The 26791-nt window shown below is 44.4% G+C and overlaps 1 protein-coding gene across 3 annotated transcripts in view; it reads right to left on the reverse strand.

Annotated features, from left to right (window-relative positions):
* Positions 1 to 5682: 5682 nt before the first annotated feature.
* The window catches only part of TNFRSF11A (TNF receptor superfamily member 11a), a 36967-nt gene continuing 15858 nt past the window's right edge, over positions 5683 to 26791 (reverse strand). The window contains exons 3-10 of one of the 3 annotated variants that reach the window (XM_035125425.2): positions 25344 to 25469; positions 24064 to 24207; positions 23071 to 23164; positions 21881 to 21972; positions 19291 to 19395; positions 15995 to 16047; positions 14452 to 15274; positions 5683 to 10046 (exon numbers count right to left, since the gene is read on the reverse strand). In XM_035125425.2, coding sequence (XP_034981316.2) covers positions 9634 to 10046; positions 14452 to 15274; positions 15995 to 16047; positions 19291 to 19395; positions 21881 to 21972; positions 23071 to 23164; positions 24064 to 24207; positions 25344 to 25469 — 1850 coding nt within the window. In that variant the 3' untranslated portion in view covers positions 5683 to 9633. Of the gene's footprint in view, positions 10047 to 12866; positions 15275 to 15994; positions 16048 to 19290; positions 19396 to 21880; positions 21973 to 23070; positions 23165 to 24063; positions 24208 to 25343; positions 25470 to 26791 lie in introns of all 3 variants that reach the window. The other 2 variants (XR_009558065.1, XM_035125426.2) reach the window with 2 other exon arrangements.

Here is a 26791-nt window from a genome sequence, read left to right on the forward strand (position 1 = left end):
CCTCGCTCTGGCTGGCGCGAACGGAAAGGAGAAAAGACGGGGGAGGGGAGGGGGCGGTGAGTGGGAGGAGCAAGAGGAGTAGGTGCGGGCGGGCGGGCTCCACCCCCGGCGGCCAATCGGAGGGCCGCCTCGCGAATCGCGTCACCTCGCGCCGTGACGATTCCGCCTGGCCCCGCCCCGCCTGCTGGGTCCTAATCCTCGGGAGAGAGGATTGCAAGCGCCCCCGAACCAGCGCTCGCATGGCTTCGCTAGGGGCGGAGAGAGATGGCAGGGTGGGCTCGGCAGAGGGAGGGGCCTCTCTTTCAGCCTGTCTTGCTGCACAAAAATGTCGAACCCGGTATATGTCTAAATAGGTGAGTAATCCGGGCCGGCCCACCCATGAGACAAAGTGAGGCAACTGCCTCAGGCAGCGGGAGTCACGGGACAAAAGATCCAGCCTTCAAGGGATGGTGCTGCTTATTTGATTTATTCACAGAATAATACTGCCTCTGAATAAATATGAGGTGCTGCCGTTCTTCTCCCACCCTTATTCCTGATGCAGATCTTCATCTCCCCACTTGTTCCTGATGCAGAACTTCACTCGCCCCTTCTTCCCAGGTGGGATGGGGGGACCCCATTTGTCGTTTGCCTCTGGTGCCAAAATGTATTGGGCATGTCAACAAAAAAACTTCCACTTAAAAGCCTGATCCTGTTTATGCTTCCTCAGATGTTTGTTAGCTTCCCATGTTCAATCCTGCTTCCTGTTTCCCTTCCTGCCCTCTGCTGGTTTCCTGTGTCTTATATTTAGATTGTAAGCCTCTTTTGGAAGGGACTTGTTGGACCTGTTCTCTGTGGGAAATACAAGGGCATACGGATGGTGCTGCTTCCATCAGGCTTTCCCCTATCTCAATCCACAGGATTACACACTCCCAAGAAGTGTATCTTTGGTTTCTAACAACCGAGGTGGTCCTATCTTGTTAAGCAAATGGCTCATGATGATGACAAACAATAAATGCACAACCTCATGAGGGGATGTTGTGTTTTCTTGTGGAAATGTTCTCTTAGTAGTGCAGTCCTATATCGGCGTGTCTACCCAGAAATAAGATCCAGTGAGTTTAATAGGGCTTATTCCCCGTGTAGGAAAAGAATAGACTGCCAATATTATAATGGCATTTGGAATACTGTGTCCAGTTCTGGGCAGCTCAGCTGAAGAGGAAAGGGATGGGGAGGATTGTGACATTTTTATAGGGAATCAATAAGGGAAAGATGGGAGGAGACAATACACAGTGAAAGAGAAATGAAACTTAAAACTAAACTGCTGTGGCAAATGTGAAATGAAAGTGAAGCTCAGAGCTCAGTGCTTAGTTTGAAGTCCACAGCAAAATCTCAGCCAACGAAAGCATAAGTGGATCTTTGTGATTGCAGTCCTGAATATCTTCCCTTGGAAATAACTTCCATATGGGTCAACAGGACTTGTATGTTCATTTAGGTATATTCCTTTACAGTGCAAAGCCTGTGTATGTTTGCTCATAAGTTGAAGTCTCATTGTGTTTAGTTGCACTTGCTACTAGTTAGTAAGTAAGTAAGTAAGTGAGTAAGTAAGTAAGTAAGTGTGCTTAGAATTGCACTCCTATGATCACGGTACAAATAGAAACCAAAATGCGCCTGCCCGCCCATCACTACTCCCAAGTAAATGTGATGCGATTTTATCCAAACAGCCTGCATATTTCCTCAGAAAACAAGCCTTACTAACAAGGGGTTTGCATCTGAGTAAGTGGGTACCCAGCACATGTGTGTGATATTGTGTGTTGTGCACATGATGTCACATGGTGTGGTGGGGCCCGTGGAGCCTTTTTGGAGGGCGTGATGGGTCCTGTCAGACTTTCCTGCAGCTGTGATTAGCCCAGTCAGGCTTTGGCATGCCATATGACATCATGCGTGCACCACATTGGGTCGCCTGGCTGGGCACCCTCAGTAAACATTTTGTGGGTGCCTTGGCACCCAGGGCCCCCCAGAGATGGTCCCTATGGCTGAGAAGTGTGAAAAGTCAGTTTAGTTCCTTCATGGTATAGGAAAGTGTAGTTTTTCATTAACATTTGAACCAGATTTCTCCCTCATGCCTAGCAAGGAAATGCCAAGAGTGCAATTGTCTTTTATTTACTAGGGGAAAGCAGTGGGAGGGGAAAGAGGGTCCACCTTTTGCCTGATCCAATGAGGGTTTGCAACACTCAGCATTATCAGCGGTGCTGCCAGGTTTCAAGATGTCATGAGAAAAGGGCTCCTCCCACCGCCACAGGGATGTCGATTGTTTATTCCTGGTGGTGATTACGGAATTATTTGCGCAACATTGAATTGCAGTTATGCGTGACTGAAGGAAAGACACTCTGTACATACTTAGAGGCACTCACAGAGGCTTAGAGGGAACTTCAAGTACGCAACAAATAAAAGGTATAATTCAATAACAGCAAGGTGCTCGACGTGACAGCACTCTTTCTCACAGTTTTCTGGGTTCTTGAAGCTATTTACAAAAGCACACACCTTTTGCTCCCATGGGTGTAATTTTGTTCCAAAGAGAACTCCAAATTCATTTGTGAAATGCATACTTTGTTTTTGAAGAGAATCGGGAGTAGGTGCTAGAAACCGGGCAGATAAGCTCGACTAGGAAAATGCTGAGGCAGTTCGGGCCAGTTGCAGTATCCAGTCGAAGGTTGTTGAGTGCAGAAAAGGCGTCCCCTGAGCTCTGCGGCAGATGAAAGAAACGGCAGATGTTCCACTAACATACATGGTTTTAAATGGTGCATGCCTCGGTTGCATTCCTGAGGTAACTGGGACACAGATGTAATCCCAGTGAGGTACCAAACTCCAGCTCATCATTATAGCTTTTGGCTTGTTAGTCACATGCATTCATCCAGATGTCCCTGGTAATTGTATAAGTGCTTCTTATTTCTTAAAGAATGCTTCGAAAGGCTCATGAAGTAATCTGCTTTATTAAAATGTACAGCAAACCACGTTTGGTTTCTCCCCCCCCCTCAGGAACCAAAATAATCACTGGGCTACAACAAGATCCCAGTGAAGGAGAGGTTGAAACATTTGGGGCTTTTTAGTTTAGAAAAAGGGACGCGGGTGGCGCTGTGGTGTAAACCACTGAGCCTTGGGCTTGCCGATCAGAAGGTCGGCGGTTCGAATCCCTGCAACGGGGTGAGCTCCTGTTGTTCGGTACCAGCTCCTGCCAACCTGGCAGTTTGAAAGCACGTCAAAGTGCAAGTAGATAAATAGGTACCGCTGTGGCAGGAAGGTAAACAGCATTTCCGTGTACTGCTCTGGTTTCGCCAGAAGCAGCTTAGTCATGCTGGCCACATGGCCCAGAAAAACTGCAGACAAATGTCAGCTCCCTCGGTAAACGGCATTTCCGTGCGCTGTTCTGGTTTCGGTATTCTGTTGCGCCAGAAGCAGCTTAGTCATGCTGGCCACATGACCCAGAAAAACTGTCTGCGGACAAACGCCGGCTCCCTGGGCCTGTAAAGCGAGATGAGCACCGCAACCCCAGAGTCGTTCACAACTGGACTTAACTGTCAGGGGTCCCTTTACCTTTTAGTTTAGAAAAAGAGAAAGTGGGGAGACATGATAGAAGTGTATAGAATTATGAATAGTGTAGGGAAATGGGTAGAGAGAAGTTTTTCCTCCTCCAAATAGTACAGTAGTGTTGCAAATTAACAGGCTGAAAGGAAAATACCACGCTGTTGCATGAAAAGAACAAAGGAACATTTATTGTCTTTGCTGGCCAGACATTAACATCCAAAAGGACTGAGCACCCTCCCAAAGAAGGGGGCTTCCTAATATACTTCCCCCTTATCTGTGAAGACCATACATATGCATGGAGTACCTTCCAGTCATTTGGGATAACTCCCTACTATGATTCCATATAAGGACTCTGATTAATTGCATATTAATTAATTAAGCAAGCAAACAAAGGACTCTTTGAGCACCTTCTTGCAGCACATGGGCCTCTTCTCTATTATGCATACACTTTGGTATGTGGTGAACAAGGTAAGGAGTAAGGCCGTACCTTAAGGACAGAATGTCTCCTGATACAATGGGGCAACTCTTTGGTGCAGGATTAGCTGCAGGTCTCTAATTGCCACATTCCCTCCCTTTTCAAGAAGTTTAGGAACTGGTTTACATTGAACTGGAGACCTGCCAGCACTATATCTGGGTCCTTTGAGTAACCCTGGAAAGAAAGATTCAAAAGCACACACAGGATTATGATAAGCATTATTCTAAGGATCTGTGGACACCTAGGAATTGATTCAATCCTATCGGACGATCAGGGACCCTTAGAGTAGTAAATATGGAATCTGTCAGTGGCTTGCTGACTGGGGTGACTAAAAGAACAGTAACAAGCACATTGGTATGTTAGGGGGTGGTGGAACAGACAGGGTGTATGTGTGAACTACAGGTTCACTAGGCATAGACTGGAATTCTCTTCGGCCGTGTTGCCTTTCACCTCAAGATGTATTTCCACCAATCATATACATCAGTACAACCTAGGGTTGGGGTTTTCTTTCAGCTAGAACTCACAGGAACTCAGTACCGGCACCTCTCAGGTGGGTGCCATTGCCATTATAGGAGAACAAGGGCGAGTTCAGGCATCTCTTTTTCTGGAAAACTAGCACTGCGAAGGGTCATCCACTGAAGCTGGATGTTGAAAGAACCAAGGCAGACAAAAGAAAATGCTTATTCGTACAGTGCATCACTGGGGGTAAAAAAATGAAATTCTCTCCCACAAGGTGTAGTTATTGTTGGCATCTGTCTGTCTTGGGAGACAATGGAGGATTGTGCACAGTGCATAGCACCCACTAATCTGGATGGCTTTAAAACAGGGTTAGGCAAAGAGGATTACATTGGCTAATTTTCATGATGCCTATATGTTCCCTCCAGGATCTGAGGCAGTGTGCTGGGAATCACAAGAGTGGAAAGTGCTGTTCTGCTTGCATCCTTATTTGTATGCATCTGGTTGGCCATGTTAGAACAGGATGTTGGACTAGGCAGGGGAGGGGGATTCTTTCAGGTTTTGTTTATTACAATCAAGCAACATATAATATAAATCTTGTGAAACAAAATTTAAAAAATAGATGGGGCTTTGGTCCGACCCAGCAGGGCTCTCCTTATGTTTACAGGGACTAGATGAGAAACGAAGGTGATCCACTACTGTGCACCGTTCCTGCATCAAGTGGTAATTAAAAACAACAACAACGTTTGCTTTTCTTCTGCTGCTGAGGAGTAGATGAGCTCATACCATCTGTTGTTAAAGACAGACGAGCGCTTAGGGCTGGCTTTCTGTTTTTACAGCCTTTTTCACAGAGATTTTTTTCAGAGAGAGAGGTCTTAAGGTATTTTTGTGCGTGCAATAAATGTGGACCAGGAACTTCTAAAAGAAAACCCATGCCAGCCTGTCTCAGCAAAGCAAATCAAAGCACTGCTTTGCATAATCACTGAGCTCAATGCTAAACAAATCCAGTCCCTCCCAAAGAATCCAGTTCCAAGTGCTTCACATTTGTTAAAGCAAAAGGTTGTAAACTGAGCAGGCAGAGACACTGTTTCCTGCACTGTGCTTTGTCCCAACCCTTTCCATAATGTTCAGATAGAGATGCCAATCTGAGCATCAACTGAGCCCAACTTCTCTGACAATGATAGTTTTTAAAAAAAGGATGGGGTCTGTTTTTGAACACTTTTTAATTCCCTTTTTAACACAAAGTTTCAAAGATGCAAATTGAGAAAATTCATCAGCATCTTAGTGTGAATTTATCTTCATATACACATTTTTGTATACAATCCTCAATATATGCATTTTTTACTAAGAATGCAGTTTGCGTGTTCTTTCCTGTAATATATGCAACTATACACAGACTTTAGCACTAGTATATGTATTCTTGTGCCCGGAGTGTTGCATTGCAAAATTCGGATAAGCCTGAATTTCAAAGGGTGGCTGTGTCTTGATTCACAGAATCTTTTAGAAAGTGAAAAGTAGGTAAGTAGGCTTTTAACTTCAAACTGAATTTAATTCCGCCCCCAATCCCTGGCAGTTTACATCTGCTAAATTTAAAGATGGAGCGTGAGAGGAGCTAACATTCAAAGGCAGCACTTCCATGTGCTTGGAAGTTTCATGTGGTACAAGTTTCCTGAGATAGAAAAAAATGTAGCGGCTGAGGCCCCTATTAATCATTTCTGCCTCCATCCTTGTGAGAAATGCACAGGTTTGTTGGAAAGATGAAGAACAGAGAAAGAAACTAGGTGGTACTTACTTTTTTCTATTTTTACTGAAGGAGGAGGAGGAGGAGGAGGAGGAGGAGGAGGAGGAGGAGGAGGAGAAGAAGTGGCAATGCTTTTGGCCATGTCATAGAAAACTGAAAATCCTTAGAATTTCACCTTCCCCCCCCCGCCCCAGCAGTCCCCAAATATCCCATCTTTATCTTTTGCGGGGAACAAGTAGGTCAACGAAAACACGGGGGCGGTTCAGCATGCTTTTTGCATACCGCAATGGGTCAGTGCCTCTGGCTGTTAACCAGAAGGTTGGTAGTTCAAGCCCACCCAAGGAGGATTCCTGCGTTGCAGGGGGTTGCTCTAGATGACCCTTGGTGTCCCTGCCAGCTCTATGATTCTATGAAAACAGTATTATAAACTCCTCTTCTTGAAATGTTGTGAAGCAAGGCATAGTTTCCTCTCTAATAATTATTGATAGGCTAACCCTTTCTCTTCATCCATCACCTCTTTTCTATGAAATGCTTCTTGCGTTGAGATCCATAAGGGTATCATCATATATAACCTAGGTTTTTTATCTATTCCAGACTCTCAAAATGATTTTTAAACTCCAAATATAACATTGTCATACCACAGATACCCATGCCCTCAGCAAGGCATATTTTCCTTCTTCAGTACCTAATGCCGCTGTCTCATATTCACATGAATAGGAGGGAGGGATGGAGAGAGGCATTCGGTGCCAATGTCCTCCCCTTTTTTAGGGCATTAAAGTGCATGGTAATGAGTCAGCTGCATCAGCTGAGGAGAAGAAGAAGAAGAAGAAGAAGAAGAAGAAGAAGAAGAAGAAGAAGAAGAAGAAGAAGAAGAAGAAGAAGAAGAAGAAGAAGAAGAAGAAAGCCAGCAGAGGGCAATGTGAGTAGTCTTGTGAGCATTTTTGCTCCTGGACTGATGATAGTCTGCAACAGAAGGGTTTACTTTACGCAGCCAGTGGATGGCGACCCAGTCTTGGCAGAAAACTCTTCCTTCCTATTAAGGTCAGGGCAATTTGAGTCCTGTAATATGGGCAGTTCCTTTAGGCCTGTAGTTTGAGGTTCTTGTACAGGGACTTAAGAGGCTCCTCTGAATAATAGACCCTCCAAGTTTCCCTATTTCCCAGGGACAGTCCTGGATTTACATAAGCCGTTCCGGTTTCTGATTTGATCCCGTAATCTCCTGCTCAGGACATCCCTCTTTTCATCGGTGAAATGTTGGAGGGTATGGAGTTATGTGACCCGCAGGCCAGGGAGATAAGTAACTATACGACTTTTAGAAGACATCTGAAGACAGCCCTGTATAGGGAGGTTTTTAAATGTTTAATGTTTCATTATGATCTTATATCTGTTGGAAGCCACCTAGCCTAACGGGATAGTGGTGGGGATTTGATGAGTGTTGGGTGGCTTGCTTGCAGGAGAGGCTGCACATAAGGTTGCTGAGCACCATGGCACAGCCGTGTGTGTGTGTGTGTGTGTGTGTGTGTGTGTGTGTGTGTGTGTGTGTATCTGAAAGGAAGCAGGGATAATACTTGAAGGAGCATTTCCACACTCAACATTTAGCCTAGACACTGAGATCTAACTCCAAGGGCCTTCTGGCAGCTCCCTCACTGCGAGAAGTGAAGCTACAGGAAGCCAGGCACAGAGCCTTCTCAGTAGTGGCACCTGCCCTGTGGAACACCCTCCCATCAGATGTCAAGGAGATGACATCTTTAGGAGACAATTGAAGGCAGCTCTGTATAGGGAAGCCTTTTAATGTGCACTGTTTTATTATGTTTTTATATATGTTGGAAGCCACCCAGAGTGGCTGGGGCAACCCAGTCAGATGGGCAGGATTATTGTTGTTATTATTATTATTATTATTATTATTATTATTATTATTATTATTATTTTATGGAACAGGACGTCCCTATCTTGGAGGGTATGGAATAAATTTCTTTTTATAAAATGTTTCCTCATTTTTGTTGATTGTTGCTGGACCCAGCAACATGATACCCACAGACATTCAGAAAAGAACTGGGGCAAGGAAAAGGCTAGTGGGAATTTTAAAATAACCAAGGCTTGGGAAGAGGAGGAGTTGGAGTCAAATGCAGCTGGTAGCCCCCTTCCTTGGTTATCTGGCGCCCTACCCATCAAACTTGATGGAACAATATTAGCTACAAATAAACTATGGCTGACAGTCTGTGCTAAAACGATGTTTAAGATTTTAAAATTCAGAATCAGAGGCTATGCAGCAAATGAAATATTGAGCAGTGGAGCTGTTCTGGAAGAAAACCCATTATGTTCTGCTCAAACAAACCAGTCTTCTCCAAGGCTGAGCTCATGGTTCTGTAAGTTTGCACCAGAAACCAGCTGAACAGAGCAGAGATTGGCAGAAGCCTGCAATAAGCCAACCAAGCCTAGACCCAGAGTAGCTCTTGCAAACCCCTTTAAAAACTGGATTTGCTTTTAAAGGACAAGGTGGTGAATGGACATTTAAATAAGAAAACTAAACCAGTGGCGTCTTCCATAGCTAACGTTAACCTCAAGCCTATCAAATGAAAAAAAAACACGACTCCTGTTCAAGAGACGGAAGGGTCTTGTCAGTTGCGGTTCTCTGAGGTCATCCTTTCTCCAGTCTTAAATTCAGTTCTCCACATTTATGCAGCAATTCATGATTTTACACACACAAAAAACCTTATAAAGATTCTTCAGCATTTTAGTGCAATCTTCTAATAAACACATTTTTGTCTACCATTTTGACTAATTGCCCATTTTTGCAAGCTGTTTCTCCTGATATCGTGCATTTTTATATGTTTCCGCACAAAGGTATTTATTTCTATACACATTCCCCGCCAAGATAAGCATTTTTGTAAACATTATTTGGTTGGAGAACTGAAGTGCACCATTTAGGTAAGTGCGGATTTTGAAAGAGGGCTGTGTTGTGGTTCTCCTATTGTTACGGAAAGTGCAAATTTGATTAATTCAACTTTAAAAGCAAACTGAACCAAGTTTCTCCCTAACAGCCGGTCTACCATTCTAACAAAATGCAAGACCAGAGACATTTGCAATATGTACAAGATGCTCGGGAGCTTATTTCCCAGGGCATTCGGAACAGCAGCAATGCCTCTTGCGCCTGAATCTTGAAATATTCAGCTTGTTGTGAGAGAGTACCCTATAGCACCAAAGCGTACTGAAGTTTCCTGCTTCCTTTTATAGCAGAGGGACCATCATCCAGAAAAGGCCCTGCTTCTCTGTCAGCCGCAGCGTTCTGATGACGACGACGAATTAAAAGATTGCTACCCAGCTGCTGTTTGCTAGGACACATCCAGTCATCGTGTCCTTTTGACCAAATGCCAGAAACCAGCAATTCAGGCCTTGGTTCCTATCAGTGCAATGGCTGCTTTAGAAACTGCCCTGGCTTTCCCTCCTCTTGCACGGGCGGCGAGGCCTCATTATAGAAAAGTTTCGTGTTCTGACTCTCACGCATCTCTTCTTGAGCTATAGGCCCAGCAGTTCTCTTGTAGTCTCCCACAATGCTTGGTGGTTCATCTCCCACACTGTGATACGAATTCATCTCAGCACATTTTTCCTTATATTGGCAAGCGTTGCCCGCAAAGGTCTCACAACGGTCCAGATTTTCCTCTTGCACTGGGCTGCCCAGGCTGTCGTCACTTGATCCGGGAGACATGGACCCTTCTTGGGAATTCTGACTCACGTAGACGACGATGATTTCGCCTTTGAAATTCATCACTTGCCCACTTGAAATGAATGTAGAGTTGCCATTTCCAGTCACATTTCCTAGAGAGGGTGTTGGAACAGGAGGAGGAGGAGGAGAGAGAGAGACAGACACACATTTTCCCATTAATATATGGGCACTGTAAGGAATTTACAGTGCAAGAGTTTACAATCGCAGGCGATCAATCAAGATCCAAAGTAACAGATGCAGAAGGAGACAGACCAATGCAGCTTGAGCTAAAATGCTGTTTTCATAAGGGAATACTCGAGTTTCTGGAAAACCTCTAATTCAGATGGCAACTGTAAGGCTCCCGCAGATCAATGATAACAGCCTTTGCAACTGATACTGACAAGTGGTTTACGCTGCACCAGAACAGGCAGCGACCTGTAGCCTACTATTGAAACCAAAAGTTTCCATTTAGCGTTGATCCATTAGACCAGATGTTTATATGGCAAGTGATAAGTTTAAAGGGCAGTGATAAATGTCTAATACGGAAAAAATCAAGAGGGATGGGGTAAGCTTTGGGCACCCCACTCCCGGTCTAGAGGCTTCAGACTTCTGCAATCTTCACTTTGTTTACTTAAGGCAGGGGTGGGAAAGCTGTGGCTTTTTCCAGGTGTTATTGGACTACAACTCCCATCATCCTCAGCCAGCGTAATCTATGGTGGGCAATGATAGGAGCTATAGTTTAGTGACATCTGGTGCGCCAAAGGTTTCCCACCCTTGAGTTAGAGGAACGGAGGGGGCAGAGAGGCTACAGGTTTCTATGAGCCATGTTCCTGTACAGAGCATCTTTAAGATGCTATGGATCATGGGAGCTGTCAATCAACTTTACAAGATGCATCACACATGTGTGGAGGGATCCAAGGTCAGGTCCCCAGAAGCCTGCAAGCTTCATGCCACAAAAGGGGTCTTTCTAGCCTTTGATAAACAACGCAAAGTGGTAGAAGAACAAACTAAACAAGCTACAGATTGTGGTACCTGATCAGAAATGAATCCATGGATAATTCCTGTCTCTAATAGGCTCGGAGTTTACGAAGAGATGTGTGCTAACATGGTTTTTTAAAAAAAGGTAAAGGACCCCTGGACAGTGAAGTCCAGTCAAAGGCGACTATCGGGTTGTGGTGCTCATCTCGCTTTCAGGCCAAAGGAGCCAGCGTTTGTCCACAGACAGCTTTCCAGGTCATGTGCACAGCAGGACTAAACCACTTCTGGCACAACGGGACACTGTGATAGAAACCAGAGCACAGAAATGCCATTTACCTTCCTGCCACAGTGGTACCTATTTATCTACTCCCACTGGCATGCTTTCGAACTGCTAGGTTGGCAGGAGCTGGAACAGAGCAATGGGAGCTCACTCTGTTGCGGAGATTCGAACCACCAGCAGGGCAAAATCTTTAAAGCTACAACCTCTGAAAGCAGTGGGAATTACTTCTAGGTAAATGTATGTAAACTGTTTTGGATCCTAGAACTCTTTTTAATCCATTGCATCATAGGATAACTGTCAAGGCATATAATATAATGGTTGTTTTTCAAGAGTTCACATACAGAACAAAAACAAAAACAACTGTGACTAATGCTTTCATCTGGTGAGTTGAAAATCTCAGTTTGTAATTTGTGAAGGGATTTTCTTTTTATTCCTTCTCCACCACTATCACCATAACATTTGGCCGGCCAGCTAACTAGCCAGGGCTGGAGAGTGCCAGAAAATGGGTGGAGAGAAACCACTGCCACCAGCATGTGACTGTGTTGGGTCTAGACCATTTCCAGAATCTCAGGAAAAAACAAAAGTTCCTGGCTCATTCATATCATCCTTAAATTAACTGCAAGATTAATAAGCAGGGCAAGCCTTACTCTAGGCTCCTCCAGACTGTCAGTATTTTGTAGGAGGGATTCAAGTGTGTATCGGAACATTAGATTTGCACCATAAAGTGGATTAAAGGGCTCTGTCAACAAATCAAACAAAACGAAGCCAGATGTTTTTCATCTTGGAAAGCCATAGGGAAACACACTGAAAAGTGTGGAATGAATGAATGATGAACAGCAGGCATCCCCAAACTTTGGCCCTCCAGATGTTTTGGACTACAATTCCCACCATTCCTGACCACTGGTCCTGTTAGCTAGGGATCATGGGAGTTGTAGACCAAAACATCTGGAGGGCTGCAGTTTGGGGGTGCCTGATGAACAGGAAGCCCTGTAAGCACCCTGCAAGCAAATCTGAACAAATGCTCATTGTCATATAACCACCCTGTAAACAAACTGGAACAAATGCTCAATAAAGACCTGGCATGGTCTAACCACTGCGTAAGCTTTGTGCAAGCAAATCAGGATGAATAAATGAACAGGTCCTCTGTAGGAGCCCTGTGAAGCATCATAAAGGTATTTTCATCGGATGACATATCCCAGGTGAGGTTCCATTTTGTTGCCTCCAGCTTCCATTTCTGTATGGCATTTAAACAACAACAAAAAAAAACAGAGCCAAGGACAAGCCCCATTTTGAAACCTCAGAGTTGAACATATCCAAGGCTCCTACTGCACAGCCTTCCTGTGATTTGTCTCCCTCCTGTTATACACTGAATTTCATGTTTATCGACAAACTAAGTCAGGAGTAGGAGTGAGAGAAAATGTATGTGAGCATGAGTGTGCATGTGTGTGTACGGTCATCTTTCCTTTCCATAGCACCTGGGTAAAAGTCAGATCCCGTAGAATTAAAATGGATCCCCTTGATTGTGTATGCAATAGCCTGAGTCTCAGAATGTGGGGTCTCAGAAACATAGCTGCCAAGTCTCCTGTTTTTCACGGGAAACCCCCAGATTTTAATCCGTTTCCCGCTGTTATCCCGAATAGAAAAAAAAATCATGGAAATCCCCTGGATTTCCTACCTGTCAGGGAGGGTCCATTTCGGGTGCCGCTCTGCCCATGTCTGGGCACCGGAAATCGGGCAGAGCGGCACCAGAAGTTACTTCTAGACATGTCCAGACATGCGTAGAAGCGACTTCCGGTGCCGCGCCGCTGCCGAAAACAACAACACAATAGCACAATCAGTTAAAATCTTACATTGGTAAACTCACTATGGATGCTCATGGGCTCTTAGGAGATTTACATAGGAATGGCAATTAAAACCACAAGCAATTCACAGATCTGGGCACTCAGAGAGGAAACCTATCATTTGATGGTGGCTTTGAATGGTTCTATTGTAAAAATTATCAGAATCCCTAAGAATCTGTATCAGATCCATGTTTTTTTTTTCAACTATGGCAATGCCGAAAGACACCAAAGCTTTGATTTTTACAGTTCAGTCAGTAAAGAAAAATATGATCTCTGATTTGATTAGAGTTGGGCAGGAACCTGTGAAATAAAATTGCAGTTTCAAGAGGATCCATTTTACTGGAGCTGATGTGTGTTTGTGTGCATACATGCATATATTCTCTCTCTCTCTCTGGCACTCCATTCTTGCTCTCTCTTGACCTTTATGGCATCCCAGATTGCTCTGCTTTCCCTCTCACCCTCCCCTTTCCTCTTCTCTTTCTGTTTGGCTGTTCAGGTGCTGATCTCAGTCTTGAAAAGCACATTGCGCTGAAAAAGGAAGTGAGGCACTCTTCCCATTTCCTCTTTCCTCTTTATGTGCTTTTCAAGGCTCAAATCAGTAGCCTTGAAAAGGCACATAATGGTGAAAGAGGAAGTGAGAAACATGTTGCTCTTTCCAACTTCCTCCTTTGCTCTATGTACTTTTTCAAGAGGAAAAATGGTAACACACATATCTAAAGGGGCAGTGAGGGTGGCACAAAGGCTTTGGGGGTGCCAGGGGGAGTTCCCAAGGATGTCAGTATGTTCATGGGCACAATGCTGGCCGCTCCTCTTTTAAATTTTCTTTAAACCAGAAAAAGAGGAAGATTTCACCCTTCAGTCAAAGGACTGCTGGGGGGCAGGAATTCTAATAATAATGGGATGCAGGACTTTTATGGACTGGATCATTCCATACATTAGTCCCCATTGCTCATCTGGAGTCTGCTTTCAAATGAATATTTTTTTAAAAAACGTGTGTCTGTCTTAAATGGTCCCACCAAGTCATGATTCTTGTTTAGTTGCCATAAATATGATCTGTGCAGAAAATATTGAGAAACATATGGGAGCGAAAACCAAAAGCAGATTAACTGCCTGGGGCCTAAAGGAATTTGGATGTTACTTTCCAGTAGCCTACACATATTTCATGGCTGCCCCTGGGTCCATCATGAGTAAGAACGCAATGATGTCTTTGCCTGGTCACATCAAACATCTATCTAACCTGCCACATGTCTCCTACAGAGCTTTGCAAGTTGATGGCCCAGGTAGGTTCATGACAGAGATGGCCACCTTCCTTTGTACACCTGATTTCACATATGAGGAGGTTGAAATGTTGATGCTACATGACGCACACCCAACTTAAACATTGTAATGTAAGCAGCATGCATGTTGTTGGAGGCTTACCAGATGCTGCTGGGGGATCTGAAGGGCTGCCGTTTGACGACTCAGGAGCTCTTTTTGCGTTATGGTCCTTTGTGCCGTTTCCGTCAGATGGATCACTTCTGACACCATTGTTGCTTGCCGAACCACACTGATCGACAGAGGGAGAGTCCAAGCAACAGGTGCACAGTGGAGAAGGCCCACTTTCTTTTAAAGAATGCATGGTGTTGCCAGCTTTGCTGGAAGATTCTCTGCAGGACACACAACAGGCAGTACACCTGATTTCCTTGGGCACCGAGAGGGAGACACTTATGCCTTGGTTATCAGCATCTCCCATGCTACTGCAGGAGGGTTGATGAAAAGAGTTCTGCAGGCATTGGTGTGAGGAGGCATGAACAGGGTCCATTCCACATGAAGGATCTGAGCAGCAGCAGTTTGCCGAGTCTATCAGACTCTCAGTCCCCGTGAAGCACTGACTCAAGCTGTCATTCTCTCCTACTTCCAGTGGCTCTGAGAATGGCGACACAGGCTTGCTTTCAGGTCTACTCAGTAAAGGAAAATAGCAAGACCCCTGGGTTGTTCTGTCCATATACTCGTCTTCTGTGGGTATTTGCCTAAACTGGTCATCTTCAGACACAGCTGCGGGAGGCAGCGTTGGGAAATCGTCTCCCAATTCACAGCGGATTGCAGCAGGGCTTGCTTTCCTATTCTGGATGTCTCCATGTGGGTAACATGCATCCTCCGAAAAAGAATATTCATCAAGGTCCAGCAAATATGTGCCCCCCAAAAGCCGAAGACCAGCCGGGCTTGCCACACTTCTGTTTACAAATGTACCATGAGGAGAGTCCTGTGTAGAATCCAAAGGAGAAATGCACTTTAAAAATAGGAAGTTTTACAATGCAACCGTGACTATTCTGGCCTCTCCTCCAACAGCTGAAGAGCCTAAACATGTGTCCTCAACAAGGGAGGGGGACAGGTTCTCTCACCTGACACCAGGTAGGTGAATCCAGAGCAGTACAGAAAGGACCTTCTCTGAATCTAAAGATATCTGTGCTTCCATAAACACTGAGGTCCCCGGCAAACCTGCTGTTTTGGCCACATACGCAGCAGCACGAAAACATTGGAAATGAGCAGCAAAGCAGTACGAGATAACTACATTTGAACAAGAAATACAACTTAAAATAGATAGCATGTAATAATCTCTGGATCACAGAGGTTTTGGACTGTGTATGGACTGTGAGCCCAAGGAAGCCATTGAGAAATCCACAGTAATAAGACTGTTAATAATACCGGTAGTGATCTTTTGCTTGTGTGGAAGCCTCAGAGCCGTTGCACAGGGCTATCTGTGACTTAATGCCAGGCGACCCTCTTTGTGGTTCTTTGTTCCTTGCAATCTCGCCGCCCGCCTCTTGCCCTTCCTTATGTGGCATGGCAGCTACCAAATAGCTGCTGACAAACCTATGTCCTTAATTCACCACTTGGGTTCCCCAGCTGCCAAGGAAAGCAAAAGGGAGGCGGCGAAGCATAACACAGTGTGCAAAATGTATGTACAGCCTTAAGACTTCACCTTTGTCCCTTTCATTTGCTTGCACATGTCATTAGCCCAGTACTGTAGATTTGCTGGAGGGGGAAACAAAGAAAAGAATGAATTAGATTTTTGTACGCTATAAGTGAGTCACACATACCCAAAAGCCAGCAATTCAAACTGGGTTTACTGGAATGCTTAACCCTTTAGCATGCCGGACTCCTACCAAAGTGGGGGACCGTTGTATCTGTGCCATTGACTCCAACCGTTTATTGATTTAACTATTACTTGAATGGTGTGGGAAGAGTCCAGGACCTCTCACACAGGGCCGTCTTAAGCATATCCGGCGCCAAGATGCAAAGATCCCTCCGGCACCCCCCCGGCAACTCCAGAACAAGGGAGGGGGCAGTGGAAAATGTCCTCTGCCTCCCCCACTGCCCTGATCCCCGGCATGGTGGCAGCGATCAAGCAGGAAAACATGCTGGCGGACATGCTCTCCAGCATGGGGGACCCGAGAAGGCAGCCTGGGAAGGCTGTGCACCACCTTTCGCCAGGAAGCAGGAGGAGGACAACGACACCGACCCCATCTTTAGCAGATGCAGAGGCTTGAGAGGGAAGCTGCGCGCCCACCAGCCATATAGTTGGCGGGATGCAGCTGGTGGGTATGCAGATAAAGGGGAGGCTTCCGGCAAAGCTGCACAGCTCCCCCACTAGCTGGGGCGCCCCTGAGAGGCTCACCACCCTGGCAAAACGAACTACCAAGACCAATGGGAAAGACGTCTCTGCTCTCACACTCAGAGTTGCAGAAATGGAGGTACAGAAGGTACATACGTAGCAAAACCCATGCTAGCAGGGGGCCACAGACTCTGAGCTTTCATTAAAAAAAAAAGTCAAGTCAATCGTACATTTCTACAAAAAATGGTTGTAAAACAAAACACAGAGACAACACTAAGCCTTTGGAACTCAGCAGGTAGTACCACTGCTAAAGACACTTCATCACAGTTGCTAAGCAGTCAGAGGAAGAAATGTTGACTTGTGGCATATATTTTGCTGTTTCAGCCAGGAGCTCAGGTTTGTGTACATTATCTTCCCCTTCCCCATTTTATATTTGCAATGGCCCTATGAGGTAGGCTAGGCTTCTGTACATAAACAGAAGTTCTTGTCAACAGATGGGTGGTGGTGATGATGGTGGTGGTGGTGTAGGGAGGGGCAATCCTCATTCAATGTACATGGGGAAATCCTGTTGGTATTCCTGCCCATACTATCACCAGATACCTACCTACCTACCTACCTACCTACCTACCTACCTATTCTACCTAATCTCAAGCCCAAGTACTTTAGCCCAAATTGATTGATGGACTGTCTAGTCACTATCTATTGCAAGAGTTAGATCCACTTCAGCCAGCTGGTTTCAGTAGACTGGTGCATTTATAATACTGGTCAGTGTCCTTAATAGGTTAGACATTTAAAAAATTACAAGGCAGCAAGTATAGGGCTGGATCCAGACGCAGTTAGTTTAAGTTTTTTAAATTAATGGGACTTAATAGTCCTGACTAACTCAAATCTCATTGGACTTCAGTGGGTTCTACTACGAGACTGACAATGTCTGGCTACAAGCCACAATATTCAATTCACTGAATTAAAGTGGGATGAAGTTGTTTAATTTTAAACCAACTTTTCTCAAAAACTGAAAAACATTATGTGTTAAAACACTAATTGCAAGCTCTCCCTCCCTCCCTCTCCCCCCATGGAATGTGTGTCTATTTGGACCATCTATGCCAAAAATAGAACATTCTACATCCACTGTGTCTTTGTTCCATCTCATGTGGCATCCGCCTATGACTGATTTGTTAATGATCTAACTGGGTGCAAATGATTGGTTAGATTGTCTGTTGCAAGATATATCACATGAAATGACAAAGGAACAATTATATATAGCTCTGGGAATACTTGAAAGACACACACACACACACACAAAATCCATTAAAATAATCTCATAGGCTCCATTGAAAGAAATGGTGTTTCCATGAGTTATGTGCATTGCTTGGGGGCTAAGGTGCAAACGAGGGCATTTTCTAAGGATCAGGGGTGAAGGTGAAATAAACCTCCTGGAGTAGTAGCAACCTCTTGCTTCCTATGAAGAACAATATCTGTTCACAACAGTCCCTTAAGGTCTGCTATGTATATGTTTAATTATTGTCTATAGATTCTGCACCTTGAGTCTCAGATAGCAAAAAAAAGCAGCAAGCAAGAAAACAAGGTAAAATATCTGTAAAATGGGTCTCAAATGCTATCTGGCAGGTGTAGAGAGATTGAATCCAGACCATGACCTGACCGACATTTTTAAGAGTTCGTTATGCAGCAGGGGTCATTGTTGTTTCCCAATCCATCCGAAGGATTCTTCCTGGAGAGTAGTACAAATTTACAAGGCTGGCCACAAAACCACTTTAACCAGTCTGACATGCTTTTAAGTTGACTCAGCAGCCGCACCCTCAAGTCACAACCCAGTAAAGTTGAAGTGCTTGGATTTAGGCCTATTTTGTCAAACCGAAGTTCATGGAATCAAACCAGCTCAGATTTCAGGATTTCAGCTCATGAATTATACACCATTAGGCAAGTTCCATGGAAGCTAATAGCCCTGATCCAGCAACTACTATCAAATGCACAAGCTATGATGCACAAAGGGAGTTCAAATATATATTATTATTTTTTTAAAAAGCCCAGTAGCACCTTAGAGACCAACTAATTTTGTTCTTGGTGTAAGCTTTCGTGTGCATGCACACTTCTTCAGTTAAGGTCGTCTCATTCTTTTCAGTGGAGGAAGCAGACCTACATGTCCAAAGGAACATACAGGCCAGTGTGCTCCTCCTTAGGAACAGGCGGAGATGCCCATGTGCATGGCAATTTCTTGTGTACAATTGAGTGACACTGCTCAGGATCAAGGACAAAATTCATATGAATAGCAGCTCTTACGTAAAAGTGCCATTCCGCAAATCCAGTTAATTTCATTGGGTTTAAACACACAGGGTAATTTCCAGATGGATTGTGCCCATGGTGTATGAGCACATTTTGCATTCTGAGCATGTCTAAAAAATGGTGTATGGGTGGTATTTCACGTATGAGAGTTCTGTGTTTCAGATCCAAAAAACGTATTATTTGTGAAAGTTGCAACGTATTTGCTAAAACAAAAAGCACACTAAAGATCCGTTTAAAAGATTAATGTGGTGATTTATATACTAGCTTTTACAAAGGCACATTAGGAGGCTGAAAGAGGAAATGCACAGAGAACTCATGGCTTTTCCAGCAGATCAAGAAAGACATAATTAAATGCTACCTACCTGTCAGTGTTTTCCCTTTATTGCGATAGAGTATCGCAAAGATGGCAATGCCAACCAAGGCAATGAGGAGTGGAGTAATCAGTATATAAAACAATGTGTTGGTTTCTGGAAAAAAAAGGACAGGTAGGTGTCAGAGCGTTTTGTATATTCAGGTAGTAATATATTCCTGGAATTCGCCATTTTTGTTATTCAAAATATCCCTTCAAAGCACCGATTGGGTTATGACAGAAATCCAGCAACATGGAAGAATAACTGGAACATTTATTCCAATTATTCCTGTTAATTTCCACGGTCTTTCAGTGAGCCGGTTCACATGCCAAACCGTGAACTCATGAGCATGCAGGTACAGTCATACCTCGGGTTAAGTACGCTTCGGTTTGAGTACTTTCAGTTTAAGTACTCCGCGGACCCGCCTGGAATGGATTAATCCACTTTCCATTACTTTCAATGGGAAAGTTCGCTTCAGGTTAAGTACGCTTCAGGTTAAGTACGGACTTCCAGAACCAATTACACTCATACCTCGGGTTAAGTACGCTTCAGGTTGAGTACTCCGCGGACCCGTCTGGAATGGATTAATTTACTTTCAATGGGAAAGTTCGCTTCAGGTTAAGTAAGCTTCAGGTTAAGTACGGACTTCCAGAACCAATTACACTCATACTTCGGGTTAAGTATGCTTCAGGTTGAGTACTCCGCGGACCCGCCTGGAATGGATTAATCCACTTTCCATTACTTTCAATGGGAAAGTTCGCTTCAGGTTAAGTACAGACTTCTGGAACCAATTGTGTACTTAAACCGAGGTACCACTGTACTTGGAATTGCAGCTGCTTTCATCCCCCCGTTCCTGCTGCTGCTGTGGTACCCACAGCTAAACCATGGTTTGGTTTGGTCTTATTTTTGACCCCAGATTTGTCTCCTGAAGAGAAAGCATGAGTGGTAAACCAAGAAATAGCATTGGCTATGGCTTGCGGTTTGTCTGGAGCCTAAATTAAGATGCAATGCTAAGCCAAACTATAGCTGAGCTCTGGGTAGCACAGCAGCACCACCATGGGAAGAGCAACATAGTCATGGTTTCTACAGCATCCGTAATCCATGCTTTTAACGGTTGATGTTATATTATGTTTTCATATGTGCTGGAAGCGGGCCAGAGGGGCTGGAACAACCCAGCCAAATGGGCGGGGTATAAATAATGCAATGATGATGATGAATTTGCATCCCTTAAAAGTGTCTTTCTAGAAGAATGATGGGAAGCTAGTTGGGGATGGCACTCTCCCCAAAGAGCCCTTTTGGGTCTACGGAATGACTGTGAGCTCTGGAAGACCTGATCCCTGCCCTGCATGCATTTTCCCATCTGGCCTGGGAGGATAGGGCCCTGACTGACTCCATCTACAAAAACTGAGGTTGCTAAAGAGCCATGTGCCTTGGCTGTTTCTTACTGCAGATCCAGGACATTGAGCCTGAGCTTCCACAGCCACTGCCCTCCATGAACCACCACTGGCAGCAGCAGCAATGTTCTATGCTTATGATAACATTTTATTCTCTTGCTTACCATGCTGTTTAAAATGTGCATTTTATATCTGACTTCCTTTAGTAATGTTTTCTTTTGAAATGTTTTAGATCATTTTTTTTGTTAATTTTGCAGTGTTAAATGTGCATTCCGTAGTTGGCCTCCTTTGCAAAGTTTTATTCTGAAATCTTAAAGATAATATTTTCGTTTCCTGTTAATTATGTTGCTTTGAATGTATACTTTATATTAGACTTTGTTCGGTAATGTTTTATTCTGAATTGTTTTCTTTGATGTCTTAATGTGTTGTAAACTTCTTTCAGTTTTTTTCTTAAAAATATAAAGCAGTATAGAAATGATTATGATAATAATAATAATAATAATAATAATAATAATAATGCATCTTTACATTTAGCTATGATTTGGCATAGCATTACATGTGAATAAGGACACTGGTTGTCATATTGGAAACTTCCCTGGAAAGTGCACAGAGCACAATTGAAAATTGTAGTTACTGTTTAGGGTCTGTGCAAAGCAAATTTTAATCCTGGCTAAATCCACTCTTGCACGAATCTTGTTTAATTATATTTGGAAAATAAAATAGTAATCAATGAGATTAGCCCTTGGCCCATCAATTTTCATGTTGTGAAAATCTTGTTGAGGATAACATTTGATAAAGCCCTCAGGGTCTGAGGAACTTAAGCCTGCTCCTACTTAAGTCAAAATGAATGCCAACTTAAGCTCTACAAATAATACACAACTTTACTTTAAACATTTGCAACCTTCCGTGGTCCAATCATTGTTTGACTTGTTATGAGCTTTTTTGTTTGCCTGAGCCCCCTTCTAATTCCTTGACCCAACACAGATTCAATTCCTGGAATAGCCAGGCTAGCTTGCTGGTGAGGTAATGGACCTCTAAATTTGGGCCATTAAGGTAACAAAGGAAGTGGCTCATTGTAAAGACACCACAGTCTCCCTGGCCCTTATTCTGAAGAAACACGAAACCTGGTTTAGGTTCCTGAAGCACCCCAGAATCTCACAACCACTTGGAGTTTGGGGTGGCATGCAACAGTATATTATTGCGTTTACCGTCTTGTGGCTGCATCTTCAGTTGCTTCTTACAAACGACGTCAGAAAAACTGTTCCCAGGAATTTTTTCCTCAGTTCCTAGAGCTGTGCAGCTAAGGAAAGGATGGAAGGAAGGAAGAAGAAGAGTTTGGATTCGATATCCCGCTTTATCACCACCCGAAGGAGTCTCAAAGCGGCTAGCATTCTCCTTTCCCTTCCTCCCCCACAACAAACACTCTGTGAGGTGAGTGGGGCTGAGAGACTTCAGAGAAGTGTGACTAGCCCAAGGTCACCCAGCAGCTGCATGTGGAGGAGCGGAGACAGGAACCCGATCCCCCAGATTATCCACCACTCTTAACCACTACACCACACTGGCTCTATATTGACCCCTGCAATATACATCATAGAATCATAGAACTGTAGAGTTGGAAGAGACCAAGGGGGTCATCTTGTCTAACCCCCTGCAAAGCAGGAATCTTTTGCCCAATGTGAGGCTTGAAACCATGACCCTGAAATTATGATTGGAGAGGATGCCAGGAAACAGGGAATTATGTTCACATGTAAATATGTACAATTTTTTTTTGCAAAGGGTGTTTAAGGAGATAACAGAAATCACTGGGTTAAAGCTGGCCAAAAGTCCAGAGGTAGCGTTATTATCGATTTACGATGGGATGGAAGGTTCGCAGGCTACGAAGGACTCCCTCACAAATTTATTGATAGCTGCACAAATTATTATCGCTAGGAAGTGGAAGGGGCAAGCAGAATATAAAATGGAAGAATGGCATAAAGATGTGTGGGATATAGCTATTAAGGGTAAATTAACATGTGTCATTAAGGTAAGATGGGGAATATGCAGGAGGAATGATTTTTAGGAGATATGGAGGGTGTTTGTAGAATTTGTACTGTTCAAATGGAAAGGGGTCAAACCATCGCAAGAGGTGTTGAAATTTTGGGAGGTTGGATAGTTACAACGGAATGGTCTCGGTGGCGGGGTGCACATTTTCATTCTTATTTATTTATGATTGTTATTTTGCCTGAATAAATAAATAAAGGAATAAAAAAGAACGTATAAAATGTAAATACATGTATAAAATATACATAAAAGAATGGAAAAGGAGAAATTATGAGTCTCACGCTCTACCGACTGTATTGTGAGACTTTATTGATTTTTTTTTACTATTATTATACTGCTATAGATTTGTGGCACTTACTTGGTCCACGTTTTGCATGCATCAGTCGCAGAAGAGACATTAGAGAAGGCTCCTCTTGGGCATGGCATGCACACTGTGTCCTTATTTTGTTGTACTGTGGGAAACATAACCAGTAAAAGCACGGAGAATAGAGCATCACTTCATACATGAAGACCTGTTGCTAACAAACCTATTTTCAGCATACGGGCAAGGGCCTCATATACTGAAGCTTGCAAAACTGTTTTCCTTTTTTGGAAATCCCCCCCCCTCCCCACCAACCCATCACATGTTCTCAAACTACCGTTTGCAAATCACAGGAGCAGGCATTTGGCACAAGCCAACGATGAAAACAACTGACGAAAAGGCTGAGGGACAGTGGGCTGCTTCCCACATGCTGCAGAAGCAAACCAACTTTAACAAAAATAAAAATAAAAGCAAAGGTGTGCCTTTCCGTGGTAGCAGGACCTGAAACAGAAGCTGCAGCGAAACCTCTGGTTCTGCACAATGGGATTTGTCATACCAGGTCTCTCCATGGTTTTAAGCTTGGTAATGAGTTGCAATTCATTACCAAGCAACTCATTACCAAGCTTAAAACCATGGAGAGACCTGGTATGAACAGAGACATAGGATTCTTATCTCATTATACATGATCAAGCTTTCTTTAGCACCTCAGCCATTGCTTTTTCCTGCAAGACCAATTGCAGTCATTAACAGTCGTTAACAGTCATCAACAGGTTTACCACTCCTATCAGCCCATCGCCCATTCCCATCACCCCACCCCCACCCTCTGACTATACATAAGGGCCTGGTGACTTCTGTTTCAGTGCATGCACACGAAAGCTCATACCTACGACAAACTTACTTGGTCTCTAAGGTGCTACTGGAAGGATTTTTTATTTTTATTTTCACTAGCCCAGTGAGCATCTAAAATAGGCCACTGGCATTTGCAAAAGGCTCTGGGCACAAACTGGACCAAAAGCTCCCAGGGTGCCTCAGCAAAATCAGAAATCTTACTGGGATGCCTGACTCCAGAGCCAAGGGGACATTTTTTGTTTCGCCGGCAGCAGTCGCAGTCTTCATTCCAGTGGTAGCCAGCGATGCAGGCACACTGCCGCTGGTTTGTGCTGTTTCCCGGGTTCACTTCTATCAAAGCTCTTCCTTCGAACAGAACAAAGTGGGGAAGCAGATGGAGGTTAAAGTCATGCTTTCACAGCTTCCTTCGGAGCCCTTAGCCTGACCTCGATCATGTTCTCCCTGAGAACCCTTCCTGGTTGGCAAGAATGGCTTACGCTGGACTGCAAATCACACTCCCTTGTGACTCCTGGTGGGACGCAGAAAGGGCGCAACTGCCTGTTGTGCCCGTGAGTAAGGAACAGGGGAAACCCAAAGCTCTGAATCAACAGAAGGGGAAAACACAGGGAAACAAGTACAAGTGTCAGGGGAGGGGAGTTAGTACGGGTTGGGGTGTGTGGATAATTGGAAGGATGGTCGTAGGAGCTTAGCAGAATGCAGTTTGTTCATGGTCGGTTGCATAAGGGAAGTCCCCCCCAGAGCCCAAGTCCCAGTTAGGCACGCCATCTCTCAGCCTGTTGTGGGAGACTGTGATCGTTGCCAATTAAGTTTCGCAAGCAGGTATAAAGGGGTGTTCACATCCCTTCTCTGCACTCACACAAAAAAGCAAAAGCACAGATTATCTTGCTTTCTCTCTATCTCAGGTCTCCCTCTACCCTTCCAAAAGTCACTTCCCTCACAGATTTCAAAGATCCTACATGGTTAAACACAGCATATAAAGTAAAACAAGGTGGTCCTCTCTACAAGCTTTGGGTCTCTTCTCAGGACATGCTCAGAACCAGCTGAGTTGGTGGTCCTTAGGGAAAGGCCCCTTCCTGGCTGGGCTCCCTTCCTTCTTCTCGGCACCACTGGCGCCCATTAATCATAGGGACATAGGAAGTTGCCTTATACTAAGTCAGACCATAGCACCAACAAGCTCACTATTGTCTCCACAGATTGGCAGCAGCTCTCCTGGGTTTCAGGTTGGGGACATTCCCAGCCCTACTTAGAGAATGCAGAGATCGAACCTGGAACCTTATGCATGCAAAGTACATGCTCTACCACTGAACTACCACTGAACCTTCCTCTTTCGGTTTACAATCTAGTACGGTATGGTATGCTTAACTCTACGGCAAGATAAATAGCACCTACCGTTAACAATCTAGTATTCTTCTACTAAAATGATAACGCAAGTCAAGGACTCAGATCAGAGGCACAGCAATGCCTTCACTAGTTTCCCTTACCTTGGTCACATATTTTATGAAGCGAGCACTTTTCTTCTTCATTCCAGATGTCCATATACTCATTTGGGCCACAGGGCTGGCATATGGTCTCTGAAGTGCGAGTGCATTTGGCAGACATGTACTTTCCTTAAAAGGGCAGGAGAAAAGGCTGGTTACACCTCAGGTTCTGCAATGCTGACAAGCTAGCACTAACAAAGGCTTTTAACTCTGGTGTGAGAATTATTTTCCTCTTCCCAGTAAAGATATTGCTCATCAAAATACTGGAATGAGGGCTGTCAAATCTATTTTGAAAGGACAGCTAAGATCTACAGCAGGGGTCCCCAAACTTAGTCGGCTTTAGGCCGGATGCCCACTGCGGCTATTGCATGGTAGGCCGGAGGGTGGGGGAGCACGCGTGGGGGTGCGGGGCTGTGCGTGCCCATGAGCAAACGCTATTTCTGGCACACTCCCGACCTGGAAAGCGCCGGAAATAGCTTGTGCGCATGTGCAGAAGCCTCCTCTGACCCGGAAGTACACAGGAAATGACGCCTTGCGCGTGCGCACAAGCTATTTCCGTCACTTTTCCGGGTCGGAAGTCGGCAGCCGCAGGCGACGGGGGTCCCCGGGGGTTGCATAAAAGAGACTCGGGGGCTGTATGTGGCCCCCAGGACATAGTCTGGGTACCCCTGATCTACAGCCATGGTGACCCAGGTGGAACCTGCTAAATCAGGATCAGCAGTTGACAGAATGGGGTCAATCATGAGTGGTCAACACGCACAAGTGGATTCTGCAAGATCCACAGGGAGCAGTTTCCACAGCAGCAAATTTTGGCCGGTCACTTCTGAAGCTTACTGGCTTTATGGATTCTATTATTATACAAATTTATAGACTGCTTCCCAGCGACAAGCCATCCAAGCTGTGTTTGATTTAAAAAAACAAAAACAAAGTAAAAACGGAAACACAAGCTCTAAAAACAATAAAATCAATTCAACAATCTCTTTAAAAAATCCACACGCATCAGAATGTAATTTTAAAATAGCACTTGACAATGTAAACTGACGTATATTGTTGATTCTTGGGCTCTGTTTTGATGTCCTGACTACTGGGCCAGCCCTGCCATTTGGTAGGCAGCAGCAGCCAGCTCAGGCAACAGATGCTGGGGGACCGAGAGTCCTGGCATGGTGTCAGGGGTCAAAACTGCATGTGCCTGTCCTATGCTCTCTAATCTAGCTTGCTGTCCTCAGCGGTGGCAGAGAATGCTAGCTAACACGTTGCCAGTGTTGAAGTATGATTCAATTGTCAGGCCAATAATGGACCAATCTCCACTGTTCAACCAGCTAGTTTCAACTATATGACATACCTCCCAGATATCAAGTTGCAACTTGTGGCTGAAATTTTTGGCCCTGGTCTCTGATGTTCAAGAAGAACATTCCACTAAGTTTAGTGGAAATCAAGATGATAGTTTTACA

Source organism: Zootoca vivipara, chromosome 8 (genome assembly GCF_963506605.1).
Source record: "Zootoca vivipara chromosome 8, rZooViv1.1, whole genome shotgun sequence".
Lineage (NCBI taxonomy): Eukaryota > Metazoa > Chordata > Lepidosauria > Squamata > Lacertidae > Zootoca > Zootoca vivipara.